Source organism: Chaetura pelagica, unplaced genomic scaffold (assembly GCF_000747805.2).
Source record: "Chaetura pelagica isolate M959 unplaced genomic scaffold, ChaPel_1.0 scaffold456, whole genome shotgun sequence".
Classification (NCBI taxonomy): Eukaryota; Metazoa; Chordata; class Aves; order Apodiformes; family Apodidae; genus Chaetura; species Chaetura pelagica.
Window position 1 is genome coordinate 525,255 of NW_009953574.1, and position 23,834 is coordinate 549,088.

At 42.6% G+C, this 23,834-nt stretch overlaps 1 protein-coding gene across 1 annotated transcript in view; it reads left to right on the forward strand.

The window, feature by feature from the left end:
* LOC104390504 (vascular endothelial growth factor receptor kdr-like) overlaps positions 1 to 23,834 on the forward strand; it is a 127,310-nt gene that overhangs the window by 86,078 nt on the left and 17,398 nt on the right. The window contains exons 12-22 of the mRNA XM_009999644.1: positions 1,313 to 1,421; positions 8,314 to 8,607; positions 10,697 to 10,843; positions 12,511 to 12,636; positions 12,748 to 12,854; positions 14,061 to 14,196; positions 15,472 to 15,576; positions 18,277 to 18,393; positions 20,840 to 20,928; positions 22,187 to 22,352; positions 22,891 to 22,988. Of these exons, the coding sequence (XP_009997946.1) occupies positions 1,313 to 1,421; positions 8,314 to 8,607; positions 10,697 to 10,843; positions 12,511 to 12,636; positions 12,748 to 12,854; positions 14,061 to 14,196; positions 15,472 to 15,576; positions 18,277 to 18,393; positions 20,840 to 20,928; positions 22,187 to 22,352; positions 22,891 to 22,988 (1,494 nt within the window). The remainder of the gene's footprint in view (positions 1 to 1,312; positions 1,422 to 8,313; positions 8,608 to 10,696; positions 10,844 to 12,510; positions 12,637 to 12,747; positions 12,855 to 14,060; positions 14,197 to 15,471; positions 15,577 to 18,276; positions 18,394 to 20,839; positions 20,929 to 22,186; positions 22,353 to 22,890; positions 22,989 to 23,834) is intronic.

Below are 23,834 nucleotides of genomic sequence, written 5' to 3' on the forward strand. Positions count from 1 at the left end.
TCCCTACAGGATTTAAAGGGCCAAAGCTTGGAAAATCTTAAATAACTCTCTGAAAATATATCCCACACAGCTATAGACATATTCATGATGCAGCTTTACAGGGAGTAAAGGAATGTCTTGTGTGAGTTTAGTTTAGGATATTAAAAAGAAAGTCCAGAGATGCTTTTGTTCACTTCAAAGCACTCTGTGGAGATAAGGACAAAGGGCCAGAGGGTGTTATAAGTTTTGATTCTGAAAGTCTTTAGAGAGCATTGCAAAGAAAGTGATATTTGTTCCAAATGTGAGGGCTCAGAGCTCCTCAGGTGAATGGCTTCAGGGGAAGCAAAGTAATCTCGCAAGAACATCTCTGTCTTGATGAGTTAGATCCTGCTTTCTTGTTAGCAGCCCAAAGGAAGCTCTAGAAATAATTAAAACCAGGACCTGTGGATAGTGATCCATGAGCTTGTGATGTTTCATCATGACAGGGACAGGAGGGTGCCATATGGCTGGCTCCTCATTAAGAAGGCCTTATAAAGAAGCAGGGGCTCAGGATGTTTAAGGAATGCAACTTCTTCAGGATGTGTTCGACTTCAGCCCCATCAGAAACTGAACCACTTCCTTTTTCTCTGTGGTGAAGCTCAGGACAAGTGTTCCTTCCTTCTCCATGATTCTCCCTTTCTTTCTGCGTTTGCCAAGTGTCTTAGCATAGGCAGCTCCTCCAGAGCTTCCTTGCTCACTGCACAAGCTCTGGTAAGGCTCTGACAAAGGGCAATGGACTCAAGGGGCTTCCAAACACAATTTGTAAGAGTGATCTGGGGTCCAAAGGGGCCACATCCCTCCCTCCCTTATCTTGGGTTACAGCAAAGCAAAACAAAATCCTGTAATATTCTTTATACCACATCCAAAGAATTTACTTCCCTCCCGTGCAAATATGGGTGTTCTGGTACCCACAGAAACCATAAGTAAAAAGCAGAAAATAGGTGGATGTGAGGCTTCATATTCAGTGTCTTAGATTAATCTTTCTAGTCCTTCCCTTCAGCTTTTTGCTGACGTTGTTGCACAGAGACCTTGGCAGTCAGTCAAAGGGGAATCCTGTTTTTTATGGAGGAGGTAGCACAGAAGAAGGGGAAAGTTTAGGAATGAGGAGGCAAGAGAATTAACTGGACTGAGGTAATGTGAGATGAGATATCAAAAGCCTAATAGAAGCTCTTGTCTGTTCATGACCTTCACTCATTACTGGAAACCTCTTGTTAACCGTTTTTCCGCCACAAAACATACTTATTCACTACTCTCCAGCCTCTCTGCTAAGCTTTTTTCTGTCTTTGCTTGACAGATTGTGAGCAAACTGACGACGGAGAACAGCAGTGCATCAGGAATCTATTACTGTGTGGCTTCAAACAAGATTGGGGAAGAAGAGAGGAGCATTAAGTTCTACGTCTCAGGTAATCAACTGATCACTTGCTGCACCTTAAGGTGTTACACAGCTGCTGAGTTCTGGGGATCTCTGCACATTGTGTTTCAGACCTCTCCAAATCACACAGTCCCAGGCTCTTCACCACATGCAAGGTTTGGTCCTGTATCAGTGAACAGCTGAGTTTGACATGTCCAGCATCAGACCTGGTGCTCCTTTTGGCCTTTTCAAGCTGCAGATGCAGGCCCTGAGTGTAAGTGCCTATGTCTTACAGCAACACTCATGACATTTGAGCACTGTCCTCATGAAACCTCTAGCAAAAACTAAGCCCTTTGTAGTCTTCCAAAAGCCTGAAGCCTCTCCCTGACTCATGAGAATGGTTGCTCTCCAAGTAAGTCAGCAGACATAGCAAAGGTGAGCAAGGCCAATATTCAGACCTAATCCTGGGGTGATATCACTGGGAGTTGTTGTGACATTGGATCCTTGCCTGAGCAATTAGCCTTTCCCAGCGCCCTTTAAGAAGGGAGGAGGTGGACATGCTATTTCTCCAAAGAACACAAATCCAAACAAATATCTGCTTAACCTTTCAACACAGAAATTCTTTGGTAGTGAGATCAAGACCTACATGATGCTTTTAGGAGAGATGGAAGTTTAAAAAACAGAGGAGAGTCAGGGACAGCCTTGTTCAAGTGCTTAACCAGAACAAACTGAGCGATTTCTGTGCTCACTTTATGGATGAGTGGATGTTGGCTGGTAGAATTTGCATCAAAATAACAATTTTTAGAACAGAAGTGCAGAAATGTCCTGAATGGTAAATGTCTGATTCTCACTACTTTGTTTCTTCCTCCTGAAGCAAGTTCTGAGGGCAAAGCTTGCCTGTGGCAGTGCTCTGCAGTCCTCTGCCTCTCTTGTATCCTGTGTATTTGACTCCATTGCTTTACAATAATTCAGTACATTTCAAATCAGGTTAACCAAATAAGGGTTCACTAAACTTTGTTACTATTCTTATTACACAGAAATGCTAATAGCAAGAATCTGACCCAGTGATAATGATGCTGGTACCATAAGGGGGAAAGATTTCACCTCCTTTTACAGCTTCTTTGTCCTACTACAATGCCCTATGGCATTAAGCCTCCAAAAGATATTTTCTAAAGCCCCAACTCTTACTTATGAAAAAGCCCTTCAAGGTGCACTTTTAGGAGATAAAGCTCAGACATGAAAGGTCCTCAAGAAGCCCAAGGCAGGCTGAACACCAGCTATTAATTTTACACTTCATCACTTCCAAGCATTGAGTCTTCCCAGGGGTTTGTTTCTGCTCTGAATTCTGCTGCCTCTCATGTTTGGATGGGTTCCTCAGAGCCCTGTGTTCCCCAGGTGTTCACAGTGCTTTGGAATGCTTGGTGACTGAAACCAATGCTGCAGGAACTAAATAAGCAACTACATAAGGTCTCATTCTGAGGGTTGGATCAATCCATGCACCTTACACAGCTATGCTTTATTTTAATAATAAAGTTATGTAGGGCCTTCCCCCCTGCCCCTCACAGCAGGCTAATATTTCACTTTTTTTTTTTTTTTAAGATCAATTCAGCAATGTTTTGAGACACAAATGTTTTAATCATGCCATTTTAATTATGAAGGAAATGAATCACTGGACAAAAATTACTGACAGTGGTATGGTGGAAATGTTTCCACCAAAACAGACCAGGGGGTGAATTGGGCTTGGCAAGACAGATACATTCTTGCCTGTGAAGAAAAGACTGTGAGTCTGTGCCATTCAGAGGAAGAGGCAGATGCTGAACAAGCATGACTGACTCTTGTAAGTGCAGTGTTTAAAAATAGTAGTGTTTATGGATTAGAAAGAAATGAAATATTTCTAAATGTGGCCATCCTGATCCTAAAGTAGATCATGTTGCTGAGTGACCTGCTGCTGGGTTTCTTTACATGATGGCCCTCTGCTGAGTAAGGCATATTACTCCAACAAGTGGCCAGGATGCTCTAAGAGCTGCCTCACAGATGATAAAAAGCCATGTCTTCTACTGGGTACACTTGGAGAAGGCTAAGCCACTGTCAGGTCACTCTCACCAGGATCTGCCTGCAGTCTCAGTGTTGGAAGGACATTCAAGGACACTTTGTGAGGTACCAAAAGGGGGAAGTCCAAAAGCATAAGGCTCCAAGAAGGCCACTTTTTAATTGCTAGGCTGATTAATTTTATGGTGATTGAACCTAAAAGCTGAGATAAAGGCTGATTTAAAAGCCTGAGAGCACATAAATGTGGGCCTTTAGGACAGCATCTAGCAAATGTTCGTAGCACTTCACAGCACTCAGATCTCTGCAAAACAGCTGCTAGTTGTGGGGTTACACAGTTCATTTAGAAATCTGTTGATTTTCAAGACCTGATCTCCCATTATCTCCTGCTCCCAAGCAGGCTGGTGGATTCTGAGCTGCTATCAAACATTTTTGCTTAATTGAACTTCACTAACTTCCCCTTGCTAAGAAATCTGAAGATGATACAGAGACTAAACTCTCTTCTCCCCCAAAAAACCTGTTCCACTTGGTCAGGGTAGAAATGTTTTGTCAGGTCATGGTGGATTGTTACAAGGAAACTTCACCAGGTGTTGTCTGGGCTGCACCTGCTCTCTGGGGATGCACCTTCCTTCAGTCTGGTCTTTTCATCACCACCATATTCATTTCAGAAAAATGTATTTATCCCAGTGGGATAATGTCAACAATCATTTTTTTCTTCCACTCAAGTGCCCCCACAAAAACTCCCACGGACACCAGAAATAGCACTGGTATCTATTTTTAAATCACTTCTTTGCCAGTGGAATTCATTTCACTGAAGGGTCAACAGGGTTTGGAGATCATGCTGAAACCTAACCATATAAGGGGTCCAAGGAGATGAGAAATCTTATCATTCGGTGACAGCCCTAAAGTCTCTCCCAGCTCTTTCTGAGATGTGCTGAATGTCAGGGTTCCACTGAAGCTCTCCTAAATCTGTTCATGGAGCAGAACCTCCCATAGCAATGCAGCTGTAGTGTTACCCATCACACCCCGCCCTAACTCTTATTTCAGTATTTTTGTGTAACTATTTTTTACTGTTCCTTGCTGAAACTAAATCTGTCCCCTGCCTACCTTCCCTAACCACAGCTTTGACACCAGCATTCCCATTTAAGTCAGATGACTATTTTGTCAGGGACAGAGGCAGTGTGGGTGAGCTATCAGATGCTCAGAACTGCCTCATGTCACTGCCCACCACAAGTCATGCACCCTCAAGGTAGACAGCAACCTTCCCAGTGCAAGCTGTTCTGATGTCTCCTGGAGGTATTCTCTGCCATGAACAAGTATTATTTACCTTCTAATCTCTGGTCTGCACCTTGGAAAGGGCAACTATATATCACAGCAAGGTCCACAGTAAATCAAATTCTCGCCTTTGTAGGATTGTACTACAGACAACAAAACAGCATCCCACCCACATGAAAACCCTGAATGTTTTTGGAATATAAATGAATTATGATAGGTATAAGAAATAATAACAAAATCTCTTTTTCAATGGCTTATCTGATTGCAAAAACAACTCAGGAAAATGGAGTTAAAGATTTTTACCAGAAAACAAATAGATTTCAAATATGAAATGAAAATCTGCTTTCAGATACTGGAACAATGTAGGAATGGGGCTGTTCTACAACTGCTTGCCACTCTCTATTTTCCTACTCCTGGTATGTTTACAGGATTGATGGAAAGCTCTGTGCTGTTTCAGATGGTAGAACTCACCCCTTCTTTTTCTCACTCTCTCTCATGCATATTCCCCCAACCCTGAAAAGCACAGGCATGGAATTTGGGAAACAGCAGAAGTTTTGAATTACACTGATTATTGTGCAAAGCACAGGAAATTAAAACCAATTAATTCCTTGTAAATATAAATGGAGCCAGACTTTCTTTTGATTTATGCAGACTTTTTACCTTCCCCTGGTGGTTCATTTCCCTATTTTGCCTGGAATCCCACACAGTCAAGAGTGAAATTCACGGCTACTACACTGTAATACAATACGAAAGACAAATGTTTGGTGACTGCTGATAAAAGAGAAAAGGCCTCATGGTGCATTCTTTTAGCCAACTTATTAGGAGTCTTATAAAACACTGTATCTGTTCAGAGAGAGGAAGTTAATGACTACTCAGGTTCAAGATTGTGTAAGCAAAGTAGTCTAAGAGATGAACTGACATGTAATGTGCTCTCAAAGCTGCAGTTACTCCCCAGATAATCCAGGCAGGAGGAGAAAAGAGAAAGGAGAGCAAGAAAGACTTTTCCCCCCTCTCTTTTTCCTTTCACTGTGATGAAAATCAATGAATATTCTATTGGAGCTGAAAGAGCTTCTTGAAAGTCTAACAAGATGGAAGAGAATAGCACAGGTTCCAGCTAAAAATATTCAAAATGCTAAATAAAAAATGTCAGGAAAAGAGATGATAAGAAAAACAAGCCAGCCCTCTGCTCCCAGAATGTTAAGTTGGTAGAAAAAACCCTGCACTGGTGAAGTCCAGCAGCAAGGCAATACTATCTAGCATCCTCCACAACTTAAGGCCTGGAAATTAACACATTGAATTCCTTAGGAATTTGCACCAAAATGTCAGAGATCTCTGGGTGCTCCAGCCCACGCTGGCACTGCCAGACACAAGCTAGTGCCTCATCCCAAGAGATGCAATATTGCCCCTGGGTGGGCTTTCTCCCACAGCCAGTCAGGGAAACACCCTGCAAAACGAAAGGGGTGCAAGTTGTAGTGAGAAATTCTCCTGAAAAAAAGGCTTCCTGAGAGGCAGAAGCCAGGGTAGATGGGGCTGCAGATTCACAGGGGTTCACTCTGTTTTAACCCGGGTAATGTGACCAAAATTCTGCCTCCTCACTTTATCTAGAATCCCTTTGTACTTTCACTGAGGCCTGGCACTTAGGATCACAGGGTAATTCAGGGTGGAGGGGATCTCAGGAGGTCTCCCAGACCATTGAGGTCACTAAAGAACTGTCTCTAACAAAAGATCCATTTACCTTAGTACTATAACTCTTGCTGCAGCAAATACCAAATGCTTAGAAGAGAAACTAAGAAAGAGGCAAGTTGTGATGGCACTTTTTCCCTATTGTGGTTTAAAGATTCAGGAGAGATGCTGAGATACTGCTCATGCCACATCTCAATGTTTTCAGTGGATCTTAATTCTTCCTGTTTAGAGAAGTTCTGCTGGCCTCAGACTTTTCCCCCTCTTTGAGTAGCATCATCTTGACATGTTGGAACCACGGGAATCAGATGTGAAGAACGGATGTGTTGCACAAGCCAGTCTGAGTGTACAGCTAGCACTGAGCAAGAAAGGGAGCAACTGAGCCTAACAAAACACTGCATAAAATAAACTGAAATTTCATGAAAAGGAAAGAAAAGAAAAATAATTTCCACAGCTGTTGCCTGAGGGGTATTTTCTCTTTTTGGATCTTTTGAAAAACACTCTTTGTGCCAGTCCTTAAAAACCATGAAGTAAAGCTTATTGGTTCTATTCCAGATGACTTGTGAGGAAGAGAGACTTTCAATCATACCTGAAAGCTCCTTCAGGGCTTTGTATTTTATATAATATATGGTTTATTATAAGGCAGATTGGCTATTTCAACAGCCTTGCTATTTATGCTCAACTATAGCTTCAGCAGAACTTTTTGCAGGAGTTTGCAGTGGAAGCCCCTGGCCAAATTCCATCTCCCACGTGGAATTTGTCTGATTGCACATGCAATGTGTACTGGCTCCCCATTAACTGCTGTTCTTCTTAAAGTACCATCCACTTCATCCTAGCTTGAGAAAGCATCTTACTAACAGCTTGGTATGGAAGCAACAACCTATCAGATTTCTTGCAAGCTGTGTTCATGTTCAGAAGGTAATCCAGAGCAAGGCCTCCAAAGCGTCCCATTCATGTACTATGCCTGGTAAAACTTACAGGGCATTCTTCATGACTCTCAGCAGCTTGGATATCCTGACCTAACACTCAGAAGAATAATTCCAGGTCACTGTGGTTATCAATGCTCTTTCATTCAAGTCTGCTGGGTGCAGAGCACTGAAGCTAACAGAATAAAGAAGGAAAATAATATCTTTCAGAGACAATTTAATTGTAGGTCTCTGGCAACTAATGCAGCAATAGGAATGTGTCTGTAGCCCAGACTCTGGCATTCTACTCAGAAACATTTTTTCTTCTCTTTAAATGGATTCAGTTTGCTACTTCACAAAACTTGATTTTTTTTAGTATTTTTTTTTTCTGGAGTGAAAAGTTACTAAAAATATCACAAGAAGCAGCTACCTCTTGTGTGGATAGATTGGACTCATGCCTCAAAGTACTTCTCTGCTAAATATAAAGGCTTCAAGGACTGACACATCATTAGATCATTCAGTCCCTTCAATGATCAAGCAAATATGCACCAAGGCACATGTAATGAAAATAAATATTGGCATAGTTGAAATAAGAGAGAAGTGGGAAGATTGTTCAGTGGTGAATAAAGAGAGCGTTACTTCTGAGAAATGGGAATAGGTTTCTTTCTTCTTATGCAATTATACTTTGAAGCACTGATTGCTGATAAAGAGATCTCACAAACACATTTATCTACCTGGATAGAAACCTCTCTTGATTAAGATCTTAGTCCATCAACCACTTCTATTTATAAACTTGCAATTCATTACTTGAAAATGCAATTATTAGAATACTGAGGGCCATACAACCACAGGTCAGCACCGAGACATGAGAGGTACATCCACTTAATTCACAGGCACCAATTTCTGGTTGAAGGTCTCATTAAAATTCACTTGTTCTGTTACAGCTGCTCTTTGAAATGTGACCATCAAGTTGCAGTCAGAAAACAAAAGATCTTCTCTGTTGTAACTTAATTGTAAACATGTTTTTCTTCCTCCTAGGTGTGCCATCTGGGTTGCAAACAGACCCACAAGTCACAACTATTGTGGGGAACGATGTCCGGCTGACCTGCCGGGCATCCAAGTACATCTACAGTCACCTGGCCTGGTATTACCCCTCCTCAGAGGTGGCTCTCAGTGACTCTGTGATCAAGAAAACTGACAAATACTCCATTTCTTTGACATTGGTCATTACTAACATCACGGAGGAACAGAGCGGCCTCTACAAGTGCAGAGCCCAGAACCAGCACAACAGCACTGACATGCTGGAACGGCACACTCAGCTCCTCGTCAGAGGTAGGTCCTGCCAGTGGAAAGTGGCAGTGGAACACTGTTGTTCCACTGCAGGAGCAGAAAGGCTGTGTATCTGCTGCTCTCTTGGAAGCCTTTTAATGCAGAAGGTGCCCAGCATTTCTTAGAACTGTCCTAATATAGACTCTGTGCTCTGGTTTGGGTTTGGTGTTTTTTGCTTTACTGTGTGTGGGTTGACACCTAACCATACATATTGCTCATCCAGCCACTGCTGATTTTGTACAAAATATTTGCTTTACACATAAAGGTGATTTCAGTTGCAGTTTATATTCCTAATTCCATGCTGGGTGGAGATACAGCGTTGACTGAGCAGAGGCATCACCCACCATTTTAGTAACAGCACAACTCTTAGCATTTGGGACTGTCACCTCAGATTTTTGTGACTTTGGTAAAGACTCTGCCTACTTACAGCTGCCAGGATGATACAGATACCTAACTAGGTCTGGACCCAGCAGATGTAATCACAAGTGTTACTGGTCAAGTGTATAATCAAATGACATGTAACATTTATTCTGGGTAAGTGGGAAGCACTTTGTTGTAATAACAGTACTTTCTTACTTATACCCAGCTGCCTGACTCTTATTTTCATAAAAATAGTAATATTGCAGATCCTGAAGCCTGGTTTCTTTGGTCACATGAATATAAAGGGCAGGACACTTCTTCTAGTAGAAACTCTGTGCTTCATAGTGAAAAAAGTGAGTGATTTGCTCTAAGCCTTCTCAGAAGTGCTGCTGTAGCAGATGAATTTATTAGCTGTTTTCCAATGGTGAAGAAAAACCCAAAGCACAGAAATGAATTAAACAGCAGCCAGACAGGATGCAGAAGACAGAGTCCTTCAGAAGCTGAATTAGGCAGTGGTTTTCAAACTGGCTTCTCCACTTACATTAATGCGTAATGGGACACTGAAGGGACAGCAATGCTGCTATAAGCACTTGTCTCTTAGGTAAAAACCAGGCTGTGCAGTGCTGACTTCATCCTTGTTTAAGTGAACAAGCACATTTCCCAGGCAGTCTCCTACCCCGTGCAGCCAACCCCGGTCTGGCAGTCCCTTCCCCTCCAGGCAAGCACACACACAGGGAGAGAACGCCCGCCCACGCCACAGCTGTGGCCAGCATGGCTCTGATACCTGGGTGGGAGGTGATTTATTTTGAGAAATAGCATGAGCACCTGCCTCTTCCGGAGGTGCAGAGGAAGGGAAAGAATCTGACCCTGGTGTTGCATAGTGCTGGTGGTTTGGCTTGTCCTCACAGCTGGTACTGGAGCCACCTGTGAGCATCATCTAACATGGAGGCACTGGGCTTCCTCTGCACTCTCCATTCAGGCAATTCACTTCTCTCTCCCCTGGCTGTTATTTTTATTCCTTTAGTCAAATTTCCACCTACACATGATGGCTATGGGAAAAACACAGCTAACCTGGGAATACATCCATGGGAGATGATCCCATTCTTCTGAGAACTACTAGGGTCTGTTATTTGTCTGGCACATGACAGAGAGGCAATTCTTCTGGAAAACATGCTTCGAAATACCCCTCCAAACCAGCTCTCCCTTCCCTATAAAAACAAGGTGTTTTAAATGCATTAACACCCACCAGCTGCTGTCCTTATTGCAGGTTTCATGTATTTTTTATACTGTGCTTGTGGTTTCATTCATTGGCTTCCTATACCTTTTATAAATGAACATAAAGTGGAAGTTAACATGCTTTGTAGTAAGTAGATAACTGCACTCATGATGGAGGGACACATCCTCAGAAATGTTTCCTCTTCCTTTTTTTTTGCATTCACTCTGCATTTGCTCTGCCCACTCAGTGTCTTCTGTTTTCTTCAGAGGATAAGAAACTCAAGGAAGTTTGAGCTGAAGCCAAATCTAAGCTTAGTCAGTTTGAAAATAAGCCAAGAGAAGTCACCCACTCCTCCCATCATCTTTTGGGATCAATAATCTTTTTGCTACCACTTATCAACCAAATCTATGTCACTTCCAGCCCAGAGAGGCCATGTTGGTGGCCACAGGAGAGATAGCAGAGCTGTAGGAGGTGCCTTCTGAAATCAATGTGTATTGTTTTCCTTTGTCACTGCAGCAAAGGCAGCACCGTATGTGATACAAAACCTGACGGATCTGGAGGTTAACATCAGCGGCAAGATCATCCTGGAGTGCAAAGTCAGTGGAACACCAGAACCCCTAATCACATGGAGGAAGAATGGCTACCCCATTTCAGCAGCCTCAGGTGAGTACCCTTGTGCTGTGCTGCTGTACCTAACACAGGATAACAGACTTGCAGGCTCACCACAAACACAGGACCTACAGCTCCACAGCTACTGCATGGTGGCTGACTCAGGATGGCACACACAGCCTCAGGAAACACACACAAATCCAAATCCATCAGAGCACTGCAGCAGTCCCCAGCTTGGACTCTGGGATCAAAGCTACCAACCAGTTGCAACCCAATGCTTGCTTCTGCAGCTTGCCTTCTGCGTGTGGCCATGTTAGTGCCTGCAGAGCCAGCTGGGCAGTCTGCATACATTAGCATAGCATTAGTGCCTCAAGGAGTACAGCAGGCTGCTGTTCAGGCTGCTTGTGCACAACAACAGTTTGAGTACAAAACTGACAGTGTACCTGCTTCTGAGGTGTGTCTGAAAACACAACCCTGAACCATCAGATATTCCTGGGGCCTGATCAGAATACATTGCAGCAAATCTTGGGCAGATCCAGCACACCCCATGGCACAGTTTACAGAAGTATCTCCCCCAGCACAGCCATGAGTCTGTGCTCTCAGCTCAGCTGGCACAGAGCAGTGCAGGTACAGTGCCATCATGGGCAGAGAGCATGGACTCCCTCACTTGGGCCTGGAACTCCTTCTCAGCTCTCTGTCCTGAGGTCTCCTATAAATCATGGAGAATCCTATGTCTCTAGCTAGTCCTCTGACTTTAATTTTGCATCTTGGACTAGGTAGGAAATCCAGGATCATCCATAATTCACATCAGACTGTTCTGAGAGGCACTCTTTATAGCTACTGAAATTTTATAAATAATTCTAGTGGGACAAGCATGTAACTCATCCAACCAATGGAAACATAAATAAAATATTTGGAAAAAACACCTTCAGGTAAATATTTCAGGATAGTGCATGGCAAGTTATGTGCAGAACTCTTGTTAACAACAACAGGATCCATAGGCAGAACACCCAGAAACTCAAAACGTCCTTCCCTTTTGGATTCAAAACCTGACCTGTTCCCTGTTTCTGCCCCAAACCTATCCTCAGTGAAACAGAAGAGCTCTCATTTTTGTGCCACGAATCAGGAAAAATTTAATGTGTAAAATTAATCAGGAAAATTACATGTAGAAGAGCCTCACGTAAGTCATATCTGGGCAACCTCCCTCCAACCCCACCTCTAGCCCCCAGCTGCTTGTGAATCCAGAATTGCCCCATGCAGTGATTTTCCAGGGATGTGCATAACCTAGTTTCCATGTTCCACAAGTTAGAACTCCCATCCTGCCCACAGCCTCCAAACACCAGATGTCTTCAACAATTTCACCGAGTTTCCTTTTTTTTCCAGTGTATCTTACTTCTACCAGAAAGCTTATCTTTCCATCACTTCACTTCCATAGAAGTTTCCTTAGTATCTGTCATAATAAATTAACAGCCACATTTGCTGTTGCTTAAATGATCCCCAAGCAATTTATACAGGTATTGAGAAGAAAAAAAACAACAACAAAACCTCAGGGAAAGGTTGTTACCAGACCACAATGAGAGGCATAGTATTAAAATGCCTCCTAACAACAGTGCACACCAGGCCTGCGTTGCTAGGAGCTGACTTTCAGTTCTCTGTCTCCTCAGGGTATTTGTAGGCAGGTAGGTTATTGCGATAATATTAACCAAACCCACTTACAACAGGAATTTCCATGGAAAATAATACCCTTGTCATTGAGCGAGTGAAAAAGGATGATGAAGGGCTCTATGAATGCAAAGCATCCAACGACATGGGCCAAGACAGCACATCAGCCTTCATTAAAATACAAGGTGAGCTCCAAGCTAAGGTGAAATACATTTATTGTGTTGCACTGAGGAAAACTCTTGTTTGGTCATGAACTTTGGCTACACTTAAAATTTGGTTGTACATTTAATCTACAGGTTCTGAGGAGAAATCCAACATTGAAGTTATCATTTTGGTCTGCACTGGTCTGGCCGCCACTCTCTTCTGGCTTCTTCTGACCCTGTTCATTCGGAAGCTGAGAAAAGTAAGAGAGCTTCCATATTGCACAAAGGCTCTAAAATTTGGCTCAGTTTTTGTATAGTATCAGTGTTTGAGGCTGAACGTTTGGCATAGATGGTAAAAAAACTGTGCAAAATGTTCCTGTAAAATTTCAGCACAAGATTTCTGCTGATAGTCCTTTGACTTCTCCAGACATCACTTGCATTTGCGAGATTCCTACCCACTTCCATGGTACCAAAAAATCAGGCTCCTCCCTCTTTATCAGTCAAACTGGCTTCTGAGATTAGGAAACCGAAAAAATATCCTAAATCCCTTAAAAAAGGACTTGATGTCAGCACTTGTCCAGCCAGATTCCTGTGAAACACAGGTATTAAAGGGGGCCCCGTTTTAAGAAAGATCCTAGGATGTCTGCATGAGCTCAAACCACACAACTTATTTTGTCTCAAAGTTTTCCTATTCTTTCACTACCCTTTTATGACTCAGAAAAGTAAAGTTTCATCAAAGTTCTAAGGAATTTAGATCTGCTTTTCCTAAAGCAAACAGTAAACAGAGAGGCAACCACAGCTTCTGCTCTGAAGCTCACCAAACTACAATTCCAGTGCTGATTCCTCACACTTGAGTAAAATTTCCCCTCCTACTGCAAATACCAGGATTAAATTAATGTTTTCCTCCTTGGCCTCAAGTTAACAGCTGTGGACAACAGTGGATTTCCCATTACACTTTACAGCCATGCAGGTCTGCTTCCAGCACCCACCCAGTTGCTGTTTCTGCCTGAGCAGCATTAGAAGTTTTCACCAGATTTCAATTTTAAATTGCAAGAAGAGATAGCCATGAAGTGGATAACTTAGGAGAATCAAGCCTGCAAAACAAAACACTCCATAGGAGACCAGGAAGTGCAACTTGTGGAATTCCCATAAAAAACCATTCACTTCCTTTAATAGATACAAGTAGAAGACAGTGACAGATTTTGTGTCTTCAGTGTGTTTACCAACATTAATCAGGCACTCCTCCCCACCCCCAAGAGTGGCAGGCACACGTAAACATTTATTTGCCAGATATTAAAAAAAAGCAGGAAGTTGAAGTGATGCATTCGTGGTTCAGAATAAATTTCAGAGCTAGAGTCTGGAATTCAGGGAACTCCCCAGCCAGCTCTCAGCCTTGCAGATGATAGTTCTCCCACTGGAATTGCAGGGTAAATACCATGAATAATTTTTCCACACCCTGTTTTTAGCCTGATGCCACAGATATTAAAACAGGATACCTGTCAATTATAATGGATCCAGAGGAAATGCCTCTTGATGAGCAGTGTGACCGGCTTCCCTATGACAGCAGCAAATGGGAGTTCCCAAGAGACAGACTGCGCCTGGGTGAGTGCCTGGGGATGAGAACTCTAAGGAAAGATGATTTCTAACACTCCTCAATTTCAGTGGATCTGTTGTATAACCCAAGAATTCAGGATCATCCTTAATGGGGGGTGAAACAAGGGATTTGGTAGGAAAAGCAAAGATGTTGTCTCTCTCAAAATAGCTACGACCTCTTATTCTTTCTCGGAGAAGTGAAGCCAAACCCTCAGGAAAGGAGAAAGGTACCTCCAGGTCCTGCCCCTGCCAAGAGCAGTTTCATACCCATAGAGGAAAAGGGAAAGAGAAGTAAATCTGAAAGATTACAGTCTTTCAGTGAATTTTGTTTTGAATATTTCTATCAATTCATCAAATAAACAATTTCTTATAGATCATTTGAACTTGGTTTTCAGTTGTAAAAAGCTACCATGAAAACATGAACCAAATTTCATTCAATAGCCCAGCTCACTGGATGACAGAGAAAGAAAATGTAAAGAGCAGGTGGTGTCTTGTATAGAGAAACAGCAACATCTGTTTGCAATAAGGAGTGTAGGGAATACATCTGTAACTGTGTGTGCTCTTGGTGCTTTAGCTGGCAAACATGGAAGGAGGATGAAGGCAGACAAAAATAATGAAAAATGAGATGGTAGGACTAGAGTCAAGCTCCAGAACTGAAACCCCAGACCAGACCATGATGCCCAGTGTACCTTGCTGCATTGTGGGTCAGAGGCCTCAGAGCACACTAGGTAATACTGGCATGAAAATGCAAATAAAATGGAAAAATAAAGAAAGATTATAATATTAAAATCCATTTAGTGTAGCTTTTACATCAAATAAATGTCAATAACTAAAGGATTAAAGGGTTCTGGCTGCCTGAATGCCTTAACTGGCTGTCTCCATGACTGTGATTCATGTGAGAGAATCAGAGTTCCACAGGGTTCTACTTCTATCTCAAAATCTCATTTTCCTGGACTTCAGGACAACTGTATGTAGTGGTTTTTATTCTTAAGCCATATATATGTATTCAGCCTTGCCTTCAGCTGAATACAGATTTATTTATTCTGCTCTGTTCTGTCACAAACTGTATTGCATGAAAGTCATATGGATATAAATCCAACTGTGTATATCCATATACTGCCAATATGTGATACTGGCTTCTGTTGACTGTCGGGCTATGTCTACACTGTGCCTGGGCACTGGAGCCTTGTATTTCTTGCACAGCTGAGAATGCATGTTCCCCTCTTATCTGATGCAGACTGTCGTAAGTCCCCCTTGGCTCATTCTTGACTCTTGCTTCTCTAGGTAAAACACTGGGTCATGGTGCTTTTGGGAAGGTGGTGGAGGCGTCTGCTTTTGGCATTGATAAATCTTCAACCTGCAAAACAGTTGCCGTAAAAATGCTTAAAGGTACATGTCCCTCTGAGATTCTCACAAGACTCCTCAGGGAACCTGTGGGCAATGAGGTTTCCAGTTCTCAGCTCCAAACCAATCCCAAATTCATTGTGTTCAGAAGGGAGCGGGTTTGTCATATGGGAGCAATTAGTCATTACAGAGTGGATGTTAACGTGTAGGAAATGACAAGCGGGCTCCGTGCAGTGCTGCTGATTAAGTCTTGTATTCCTAAAGGAGGGAAACAGCAGCTTCCAGGTCTGTGGGGTTAGGAGGGAAACAGATTACAAAACGTAATTACATTAGATAGTCTGAAATTGGATCTCAGCCTTCGATCGCAGCCCTTCCAGACGTAGAACAGTTCAAGGGGTTGAAAAAAAAGCAATGCCAAGGGAGTGAATTAGAGACAACTTGCTTGCAATTACTGAAATTAAGGAAAGCTTTTACCATCCAGTAGTGGGGAAGGGGGGAACTTGGAGACTCTTCTTTCATGTTATATTTACACACAATGTCCCTGTAGACAGCTTATGAATAAATGCATCAGCCAGTACATTGACTAGTTGGATTAGACATTTTTAACTGGTTGCTCAGCATTTTTTTCAAAGGTACAATGGATGCTCACTGGATGGCTTTGCATAGCCTACATTGCTCTGCATTGCTGTATGGCAGGATTAACCCCTGCAATGCCATGATTCAGGAACTTCTATCACAGTATTTGGCTTCTGCTGCTGGCTGCCTCTCTTGATGCTCTGCTGCTTCCCATCTCTGAAATTTCACAAACATCAGTTTATCACTTGTCTGGCCCTCCTCCAAATCTGGTCTCTGCATTATTCCATAGATCTTCAGATCATCTTTTCTCCTGCTGTTGTTTCTTCTGTTCCATGCCCATCTTCAGATCCTTCCCTGAAATACCCTGGAAACCCCTGATCCAGACACGTTTCCTTCTCCATCCAAAACTTATTGCCCTGGACAGCTCTGGGTTTTCATTCACTTCCACACTGTGCTTTCCAGCCGAGCCTCATGTCAACTCCACCCTGCCTGCACATATTCAGCAAACTATTCAACAGTTCCTCCATCATTTTACACCTTCTTCCCCCCCGTGGAGGCAGCAGCCTCCTGCTCTAACTTGTCCCTCCCCAACTAACATGCCCATGATTCATTATGAAATAAAGGGGATTCTCCAGTGTAAGTCAATCCATTCAGGGGAAAAAAAAAAAAAAAGGCTCTGGAGATGTCTAAAGCTGCCTTCTTTAACACAGCTTCAAATAAAAGTGTAGTACTAGGTTTTCCTGCTTATTTGAAGTATCTATGAGCAGCATAGTGTTCCTTAGGCTTTAGATACAGCTCATGCTGATTTGTCTGTAGGCTTCAGGAGGATTATATAAATGTATATAAATACCTAGGTAGGTTTCTTATTTTCCATGACTACCTTTTCAAAGGCAATTTTTGTCCGTTCCTTTTTGTATGGACGACAGGAGTAATCATGGATGGGGGTTCTGCTGAGCAAGTCATGGCTGGCAATTACTTTCTTCATGTCTGGAATCTCAGATTATTTTATAAAGGACTAATTTGACTTCTAGGTGAGTGATGGCATTAGACCTTCTTTATCTGGTAGCTGGAAAGGTAGCAGAATTCCTGACACCAGGTCACAGTGAGATGCATTTCTGTAATTCTAGCATTATCTGTCATTTTTGTGAAGTAGACTGGTGTAAAGTTTTTACACTGGTGCCAGTGTAAATCAGGAGCAGTAACACCCATGTTAGACACTGCTGACTGAAGAGATCTCGGCTTCCGAATAGCTCCTTTGTCCTACAGTTTGGTGAAAGGTTTGTTTATGGAGAATTCTACAAGCAGATGAAGAAGTTACCTTTGTCACAGCAGATGAGCTGTTATGTAGCTCTTCATATGTAAATCTTACATGATGCAAAGGCAAAAACAGAGAAAAGGAGACACAGCCCCTTTTGTTCAAGTACATCAGAAAGTTTTAGAAAGAAGGCAGAGGAAACAAACCAGCATCTGAACGACATTCTGGTCTGAGAGTGCCTTCCTCAGCTCTGGCAGCAACAGTAGGACTGACCAGGCAGTGCTTCATCAAGTGCCAAGCTCATGGTTCATACACAAATATGACCCCCTCCCTTACTTGCTGGAAAATGCATTTCTTGGGTTGATGAGATCTCCCAGGGCTGAGAGTTAGTAAATGTACATTGTCCAGGACATTTTGGGACCCAACATACAGATGTGTTGGATTCCTACATCTTCTGCAGTGGAGAGTTGCTCAGTACTCTGGAAAAATATATTCTGAGGTACTGTAAAGTAGTAACTGCTAAACTGCACATCACCATTACAGCTGGAATAATACATTCCTTTGTGTGCTGTTGTTTGGAGTCATTGGTAGTTCCTTTGCTAGGACTGCAAAATTCAGTCCTTGCAAAGGCTCCCTGGTATCTGATCTGGGGGGAGGGTTCTCCTATGGGACTGTAACCCCCATATCCCATGCTAGAGAAAGGAAGAGTCACCCAAAAGATAAAGTGTTATTCCCCTTTATAAAGGTCAACAGACAATGAAACGGATGAATTATTATCTGTTCAAGAGTCTGAAAAGCAAAGATACTGCAAGTAACCTGGGTGGGTTTTGTTTCCAAGGATAAACAGGATCTTGCTGTGTCCTGTTAAAAATATCCTGTTGTGTAAAGAAGATTTTTTTCCTGTTTATCTTAAGCAGAATGTGCAACTACTAATGAATGCAAGGCTTTAATGTCTGAACTGAAGATCCTGATCCACATAGGACATCATCTGAATGTAGTCAACCTGCTGGGAGCCTGCACCAAAGCTGGAGGTCAGTTCTCAGTAAATTAAGGAGCAAAAAGAAACACTTTTCAGATGCAACAGTGTTTGGATGTACCTGTGGTAGAGTCCAAGTCTTATGCACATCCAGCTGACGCATGCATGAACATTTCAACCTCTCTGCTCATAGGAGAACTCTGCTGCCACAGAATATGGCCACAAGTCATCAGTGGTTTCTGGACATCTTCTCCCAGCCAGTGTTGTTACTTCTCTATTTTCTTTTCTCTGTCCTTTGTAGGCTTGTTTACAAAAGGGATTATGGACTGAAGAGAAACAGGGTCCTTAATTGCAATTAGATGCCCAGTTCCTTCACCTGGGCACTACTGATAATTTCAAAGGTTCTCCTCCCTCTTCTTCCCTGCCTTATCAGGAGGATGCACCAGGCTGAGCACTCAGCTCTTTGAGGCCTTCTCCTTTCCCAAGCATTTCACTCTTGCCAGGCCTTTTTGAGTAGTACGCAGGAAACCCGAGGCATTCAGCCACCAGTACCCACAGCTACTGCTGGCATCTGGGAGCCATGAGCAGGGAACTAGCAGGTGACCCTCACTCCCCCCAGTCACTCCTGACTCCAGGGAAGTGGCCGGAGCAGAGCAGAGCTGCACGGCCCTGTAGGGACCCGAGCAGCTTCTAGGCAGCCCTGGTTTGTTTACCTTTGAGCAGAGCACTTGCAGACTAAAGAAAAATAGCCTCCAGCTCTTAAGACAGACCCTGGGCTAAGGGTTACTATTAAAATACTACTGCAGAATAGAGAGCTTTCTCCTTCCTTGTTAGGTTTTATGGAACCATGTAACAGTATTCCTGATGAAGACTGATAATAATTATGCACATATATTATTTTAGAAATATAACAACACTTTGGCTGAGTATCTTTTATATAAGCAGTTAGAACTAATACATAGTATATGCTTTACAAAAAGGAAATAAAATAATGAGAGGCCATGGCTAGGAAGCATTTAAAAAACATGAATAAATCACTCACTGGAGCTTTAAAGCTATACAGGAATCTCCATTTCCTCAGGGCATCCATGAGGGATGCTCCACTTTAGGTTCTTCAGAACAACGTCCCCAGAGATCTATTGTGCACTGCCAGATCCCGAGGGGCAGTGCTGTGTGGGCAGCAGCACTGCTGCTGGCAGCTCTGCTTTGGGCTAGTTGTGTTTTTGCAGGCACTGGTGCAGTGCACTTGAGTGCTGAACGTGTTACAGCTGTAGTCCATAGGAACTGCAAATCCCAAACGGCCCAAAGGCTTGTATCCCATCTAGCAGTGCTGGAGGGTTTGTACAAAAAAAGAGCTGGCAGAAACATGCAGTGAGCTCTTGGTTATTACTGCTAGAATTCACCTTCTCCCTTTTTAATGGGACAATCCTCTTCTAAATGGTGCTGATCACCCAGCCTCAAGCAGGGGCAACAACCAGAATCTCCGGGGCTCACTATTCCCTCCTTGACCCCGCTGTGCTCCCCTACATCCAGCTCTCAGCCTTCCCAGTCAAAATGGTACATGCCAGACTGGAGCACGGGCACAGACTGCAGAACCAGTCTGTGTGTACATTTCTGATACAGCTACTTAGAGCTGCCTCCTGCCTGTACGGCCAAGTGCAGTTCTCAGCACTTTCCCTTTGGAGCTCAAACCCTGAAGTCTGAACTACGGACCTCCTAGAAAGGAAAAGGTTTCTGGACATGAAAGTCTGGTTGCTTAGGTTTGATAATAATACACATGTCTATGTGTTCTAGTCACACGTTTTCACATTACCTTGCAGTTGATGATTACAAAAAGCAGTGATTATGCTAAAGGTAGAGAATGTACCTTTTCCCTTTCCTAATAGCTCCCACTGAAACTTAAAAGCATTTTCAAGCAAATCTTAAAAATATTAATAATTGTATAAAAGCAGCAATTGCACAGAACTCTACAGTGGTTTGTACAGAAATAAGAAATTGGTACGAGTTCTCCCAGGCTTTAAAAAAATTCAGACTAAATGTTTTTGCAGATTTTGATTTAGATCTGTCTCTGATCCTGCATGACTTTCCTTGACTCTGGAGCCATTGGCTCTACCCAAAACAAACAATTGTGAAGGCAGAAGAAGAAAATGAAGCCTGCTCCATGCTATGGACCTATGTATAGAACAAAACAACCTTAATATCATGTGGGATTGTATGTTCTTATTAATGATCCTTTATTTCCCTTTGTTTATTATTAAGGAATAAACACCAACTCTTACCATCTAATGGGAAAAACTAGGAATCACTACTGTATTCCCTTCTCTCCATATCCACTACTAATTGTGGGCTTCTGCAGTGTCACATGTCTACTTCCTGAACCCCTCATCTGTATAATAGGAATGGCAGTATTTACTTAACTTTGAAGAGGATTTGGGAGGATAAGTTGGCATTAAGTGCTTTGCCTTGCTTCAAAACTCATTTAACTTTCATTGTCTCTTTAGGTCCTTTAATGGTCATAGTGGAATATTGCAAATATGGAAATCTGTCCAACTATCTAAGAGGAAAACGAGGAGATTTCATTGCATACAAGGTAAAAAAATGACAGGCTTCTCACAGTCACAAGCCTGCCCACAAGTTGGATTTTTTTTTTCAGTGATTAACTACCAGTGACCACAAGTTGGGTTTTTTGTCTGCATTGGCACTGAGACAGTTGGTATTTCTATACGCTCTTGATTTTCTCACCACATTTCAGTTTGCATGAACAAGAAAGGAAAACTTTTTTCCCCTGTAGGATCTTACTCCCATCCTCTTCTTTCCTATCATCTGCTAAAGGATCAGTTGCAAATACCCAGGCACGCCAGTGCATTTGAGAGAGGGAACTGTGAGATACTACCCAGAACAAGAGGAGCAAAAAACTGGTATTAACTGAACTAGGAGAAGGTGAACCCTCCCAAAATACAAACTCAGTGTGGGGATTTTTGTTTCCAGGCCCACTTTCCCCCCAGCTACCCTTCCATCATCTGCTCATTCCCATCTTCCATATTCTCCCTCTGGGCCAACCTAAAAATCTGTGCTGTATGCAGCAAACTGGATCATGAACATGATCTGAATTAAAACTAAATGGTTTTGGTTTACAAAGGGTGGTCTGCATCCCCACAAACATTTGTGCTCACACAAATTGGGCTAGGATATGGGGGAAGACACAGGAGACCAGAAATCAGCCATGGGGAGAAGACAGGACTGCCCCTCTTTGTGAAAACATAGCATTAAATTGGCTCTCTGATCTACACGTTGCCAGAAACTGGAGCCTCCCCAGTATTCTTTTCCTGGATAATTACATTATGATTATTACACCTACTGTGTACAGGCACAAAAGTACATAAGGTACTTTGGGTGAGAGAAGATTTTCCTGGTACAGTCAAAATTTTTTTTTTCACCATTGTTTTCAAAAATTGCAGGGACTGCTTATGTCTCACTCCCCAGGAGAGGGTGAGACATACATTTCAGAGCACATCATGCACTTTACCTGGAACTGTGATTTTAGCAGGGTTTCCTAAGAAAGCAAGAGGTACAGGATTAAAATATCTCCCTGTTCATCTCTCAGTCTCACCTAGCAAGCTTCCATCTAACTTTGATGGTCAAATAGTGCTACCAGTAAAATAGGAGGTTCTCTACTAATAAATAGGAAACCAGGCTTTGTTAGTTCTGCTATTCAGGGAACATTATGTTCAACCATGCTTTGAGCTCATCTCCAGCAGACACTTTCTCCATATGCCATTCTTCACATATTTTGGATGCCCAGACATTGCATCATCCAAAGCTAAGAATCAGTTTTCTGCCATTTCTAGTCCCAGGAACACTCTGACCAAGCTGAGAAAAGTCTGGATGAGTCCAACAGTGACTTGACCGAACTGATCAAGAGGCGCCTGGAGAGCGTAGCCAGCACAGGAAGCTCTGCCAGCTCAGGATTTATTGAAGATAAGAGTTACAGTGATTCAGAAGATGATGAAGAAGGTAAAAGAAATCTACTGGGTCCCAGATCTTTGACTGCAAAGATTTCTGTTACTTGGCTAGTCCCACACACACTGTCACAAGCCCTTACACAGCTGGACTTGTTCCTGAAATCACAAATTCTTTCTCTTGGCACCCTCACTCCAGCTTTCTCACACAAAGAGATTTGCAGTAATGGATGTATATAAAGGCTGCTGCTGTTGTGAAAGAGGGGTAACAGCACTATTTTACCAGAAAATGTGGGGTTGGTTTGTCCAGTCTCATTACTTGCTCACTGAAATAAATAACTTCCTTCACTTTTATCCCCAGTGTTGTTTTCCCTTAGCTAAATGACATAATTAATGTTGGATGGAACTTTTAAAATCATCTGATCTTCTGCCTCTAGGTCAGTGGTTGCTAAACCAGAGTTGTCATCCTAGTAGAGAATTCATATAACAATACTTGGATGCAGGGCTGGGGTCATCAGCATGCAAGCAGCACCAGCGCCAAAAAGTTTGGAGCTGCTGCTCCAGCATTTTGCTGTGTCTGTGATCTCTCCTAGATGCTGAGGATCTGTACAAGCGTCCCCTGACTTTGGAGGACCTGATTTGCTACAGCTTCCAAGTGGCAAAAGGCATGGAGTTCCTCGCCTCCCGAAAAGTGAGCTCACTACAATGTTAGGGCTGAACTTCTTGCACAGAATCATGAGTATCTGATATGAAGAAATCCAAATATGCTTCTGAGCCTGACTAATCTGCTTTTTGCTCTTATATGAAAGTGCTGGAGATCACATTAACTTGGTGGTTAAGCAATAAGTAGCACTGAAGAGGGTGTGAAGGAATATCCATCACATTCTTGGCTCTAGGGCATGGAATCTGTAACATGAGAGGTTAGATAGGAGGGAATACAGATTTTAAGACTATCCATAGAACTGTCTTATAAATAAATGCAGAAGAAGGCTTCCCATAAAGATCCTGCTGTTATGGTCAACAAAAGTACTACTGAAAAATGAAGAGGAAGTATCCAGCTATTTATTAAGCTTCTCAGCAATGTTGGTGACTATCAGCAAATTTATCACCTCCTTTGGATACAAAAAAAAAAAAGTATGTTTGTAACCTGTGGAATGCCCACCTTCCATGTACATTGAATGTAATATCCCTGCCAAAGTGCACACAAAACCAAGAGTCTGCACTGACCTCACAGCTGCCAGGGCAGCACACACAGAATTTATGGGCACAGTTACCCCCATCTCACACACACAGGACTGCATTTGGAAATGTAGCTGCAGCTGCTTTTTGGCCTCCCCCAGATTTGCTGCAGAACAATTAACTAGAAAATGGCACCCCCTTTGTCTCATCATAACTGCAAAAGCTATTTCATGTAGAAAAATCAGAAAATTAATTGTCATATGCTCCCCGAGTTATTTTTTCTTTTGCACATGACAGTGTATTTGTGGCACAAATATTTTCCTTCTCTAACCTGCTCACAACAGTTCATTTCTCTTTC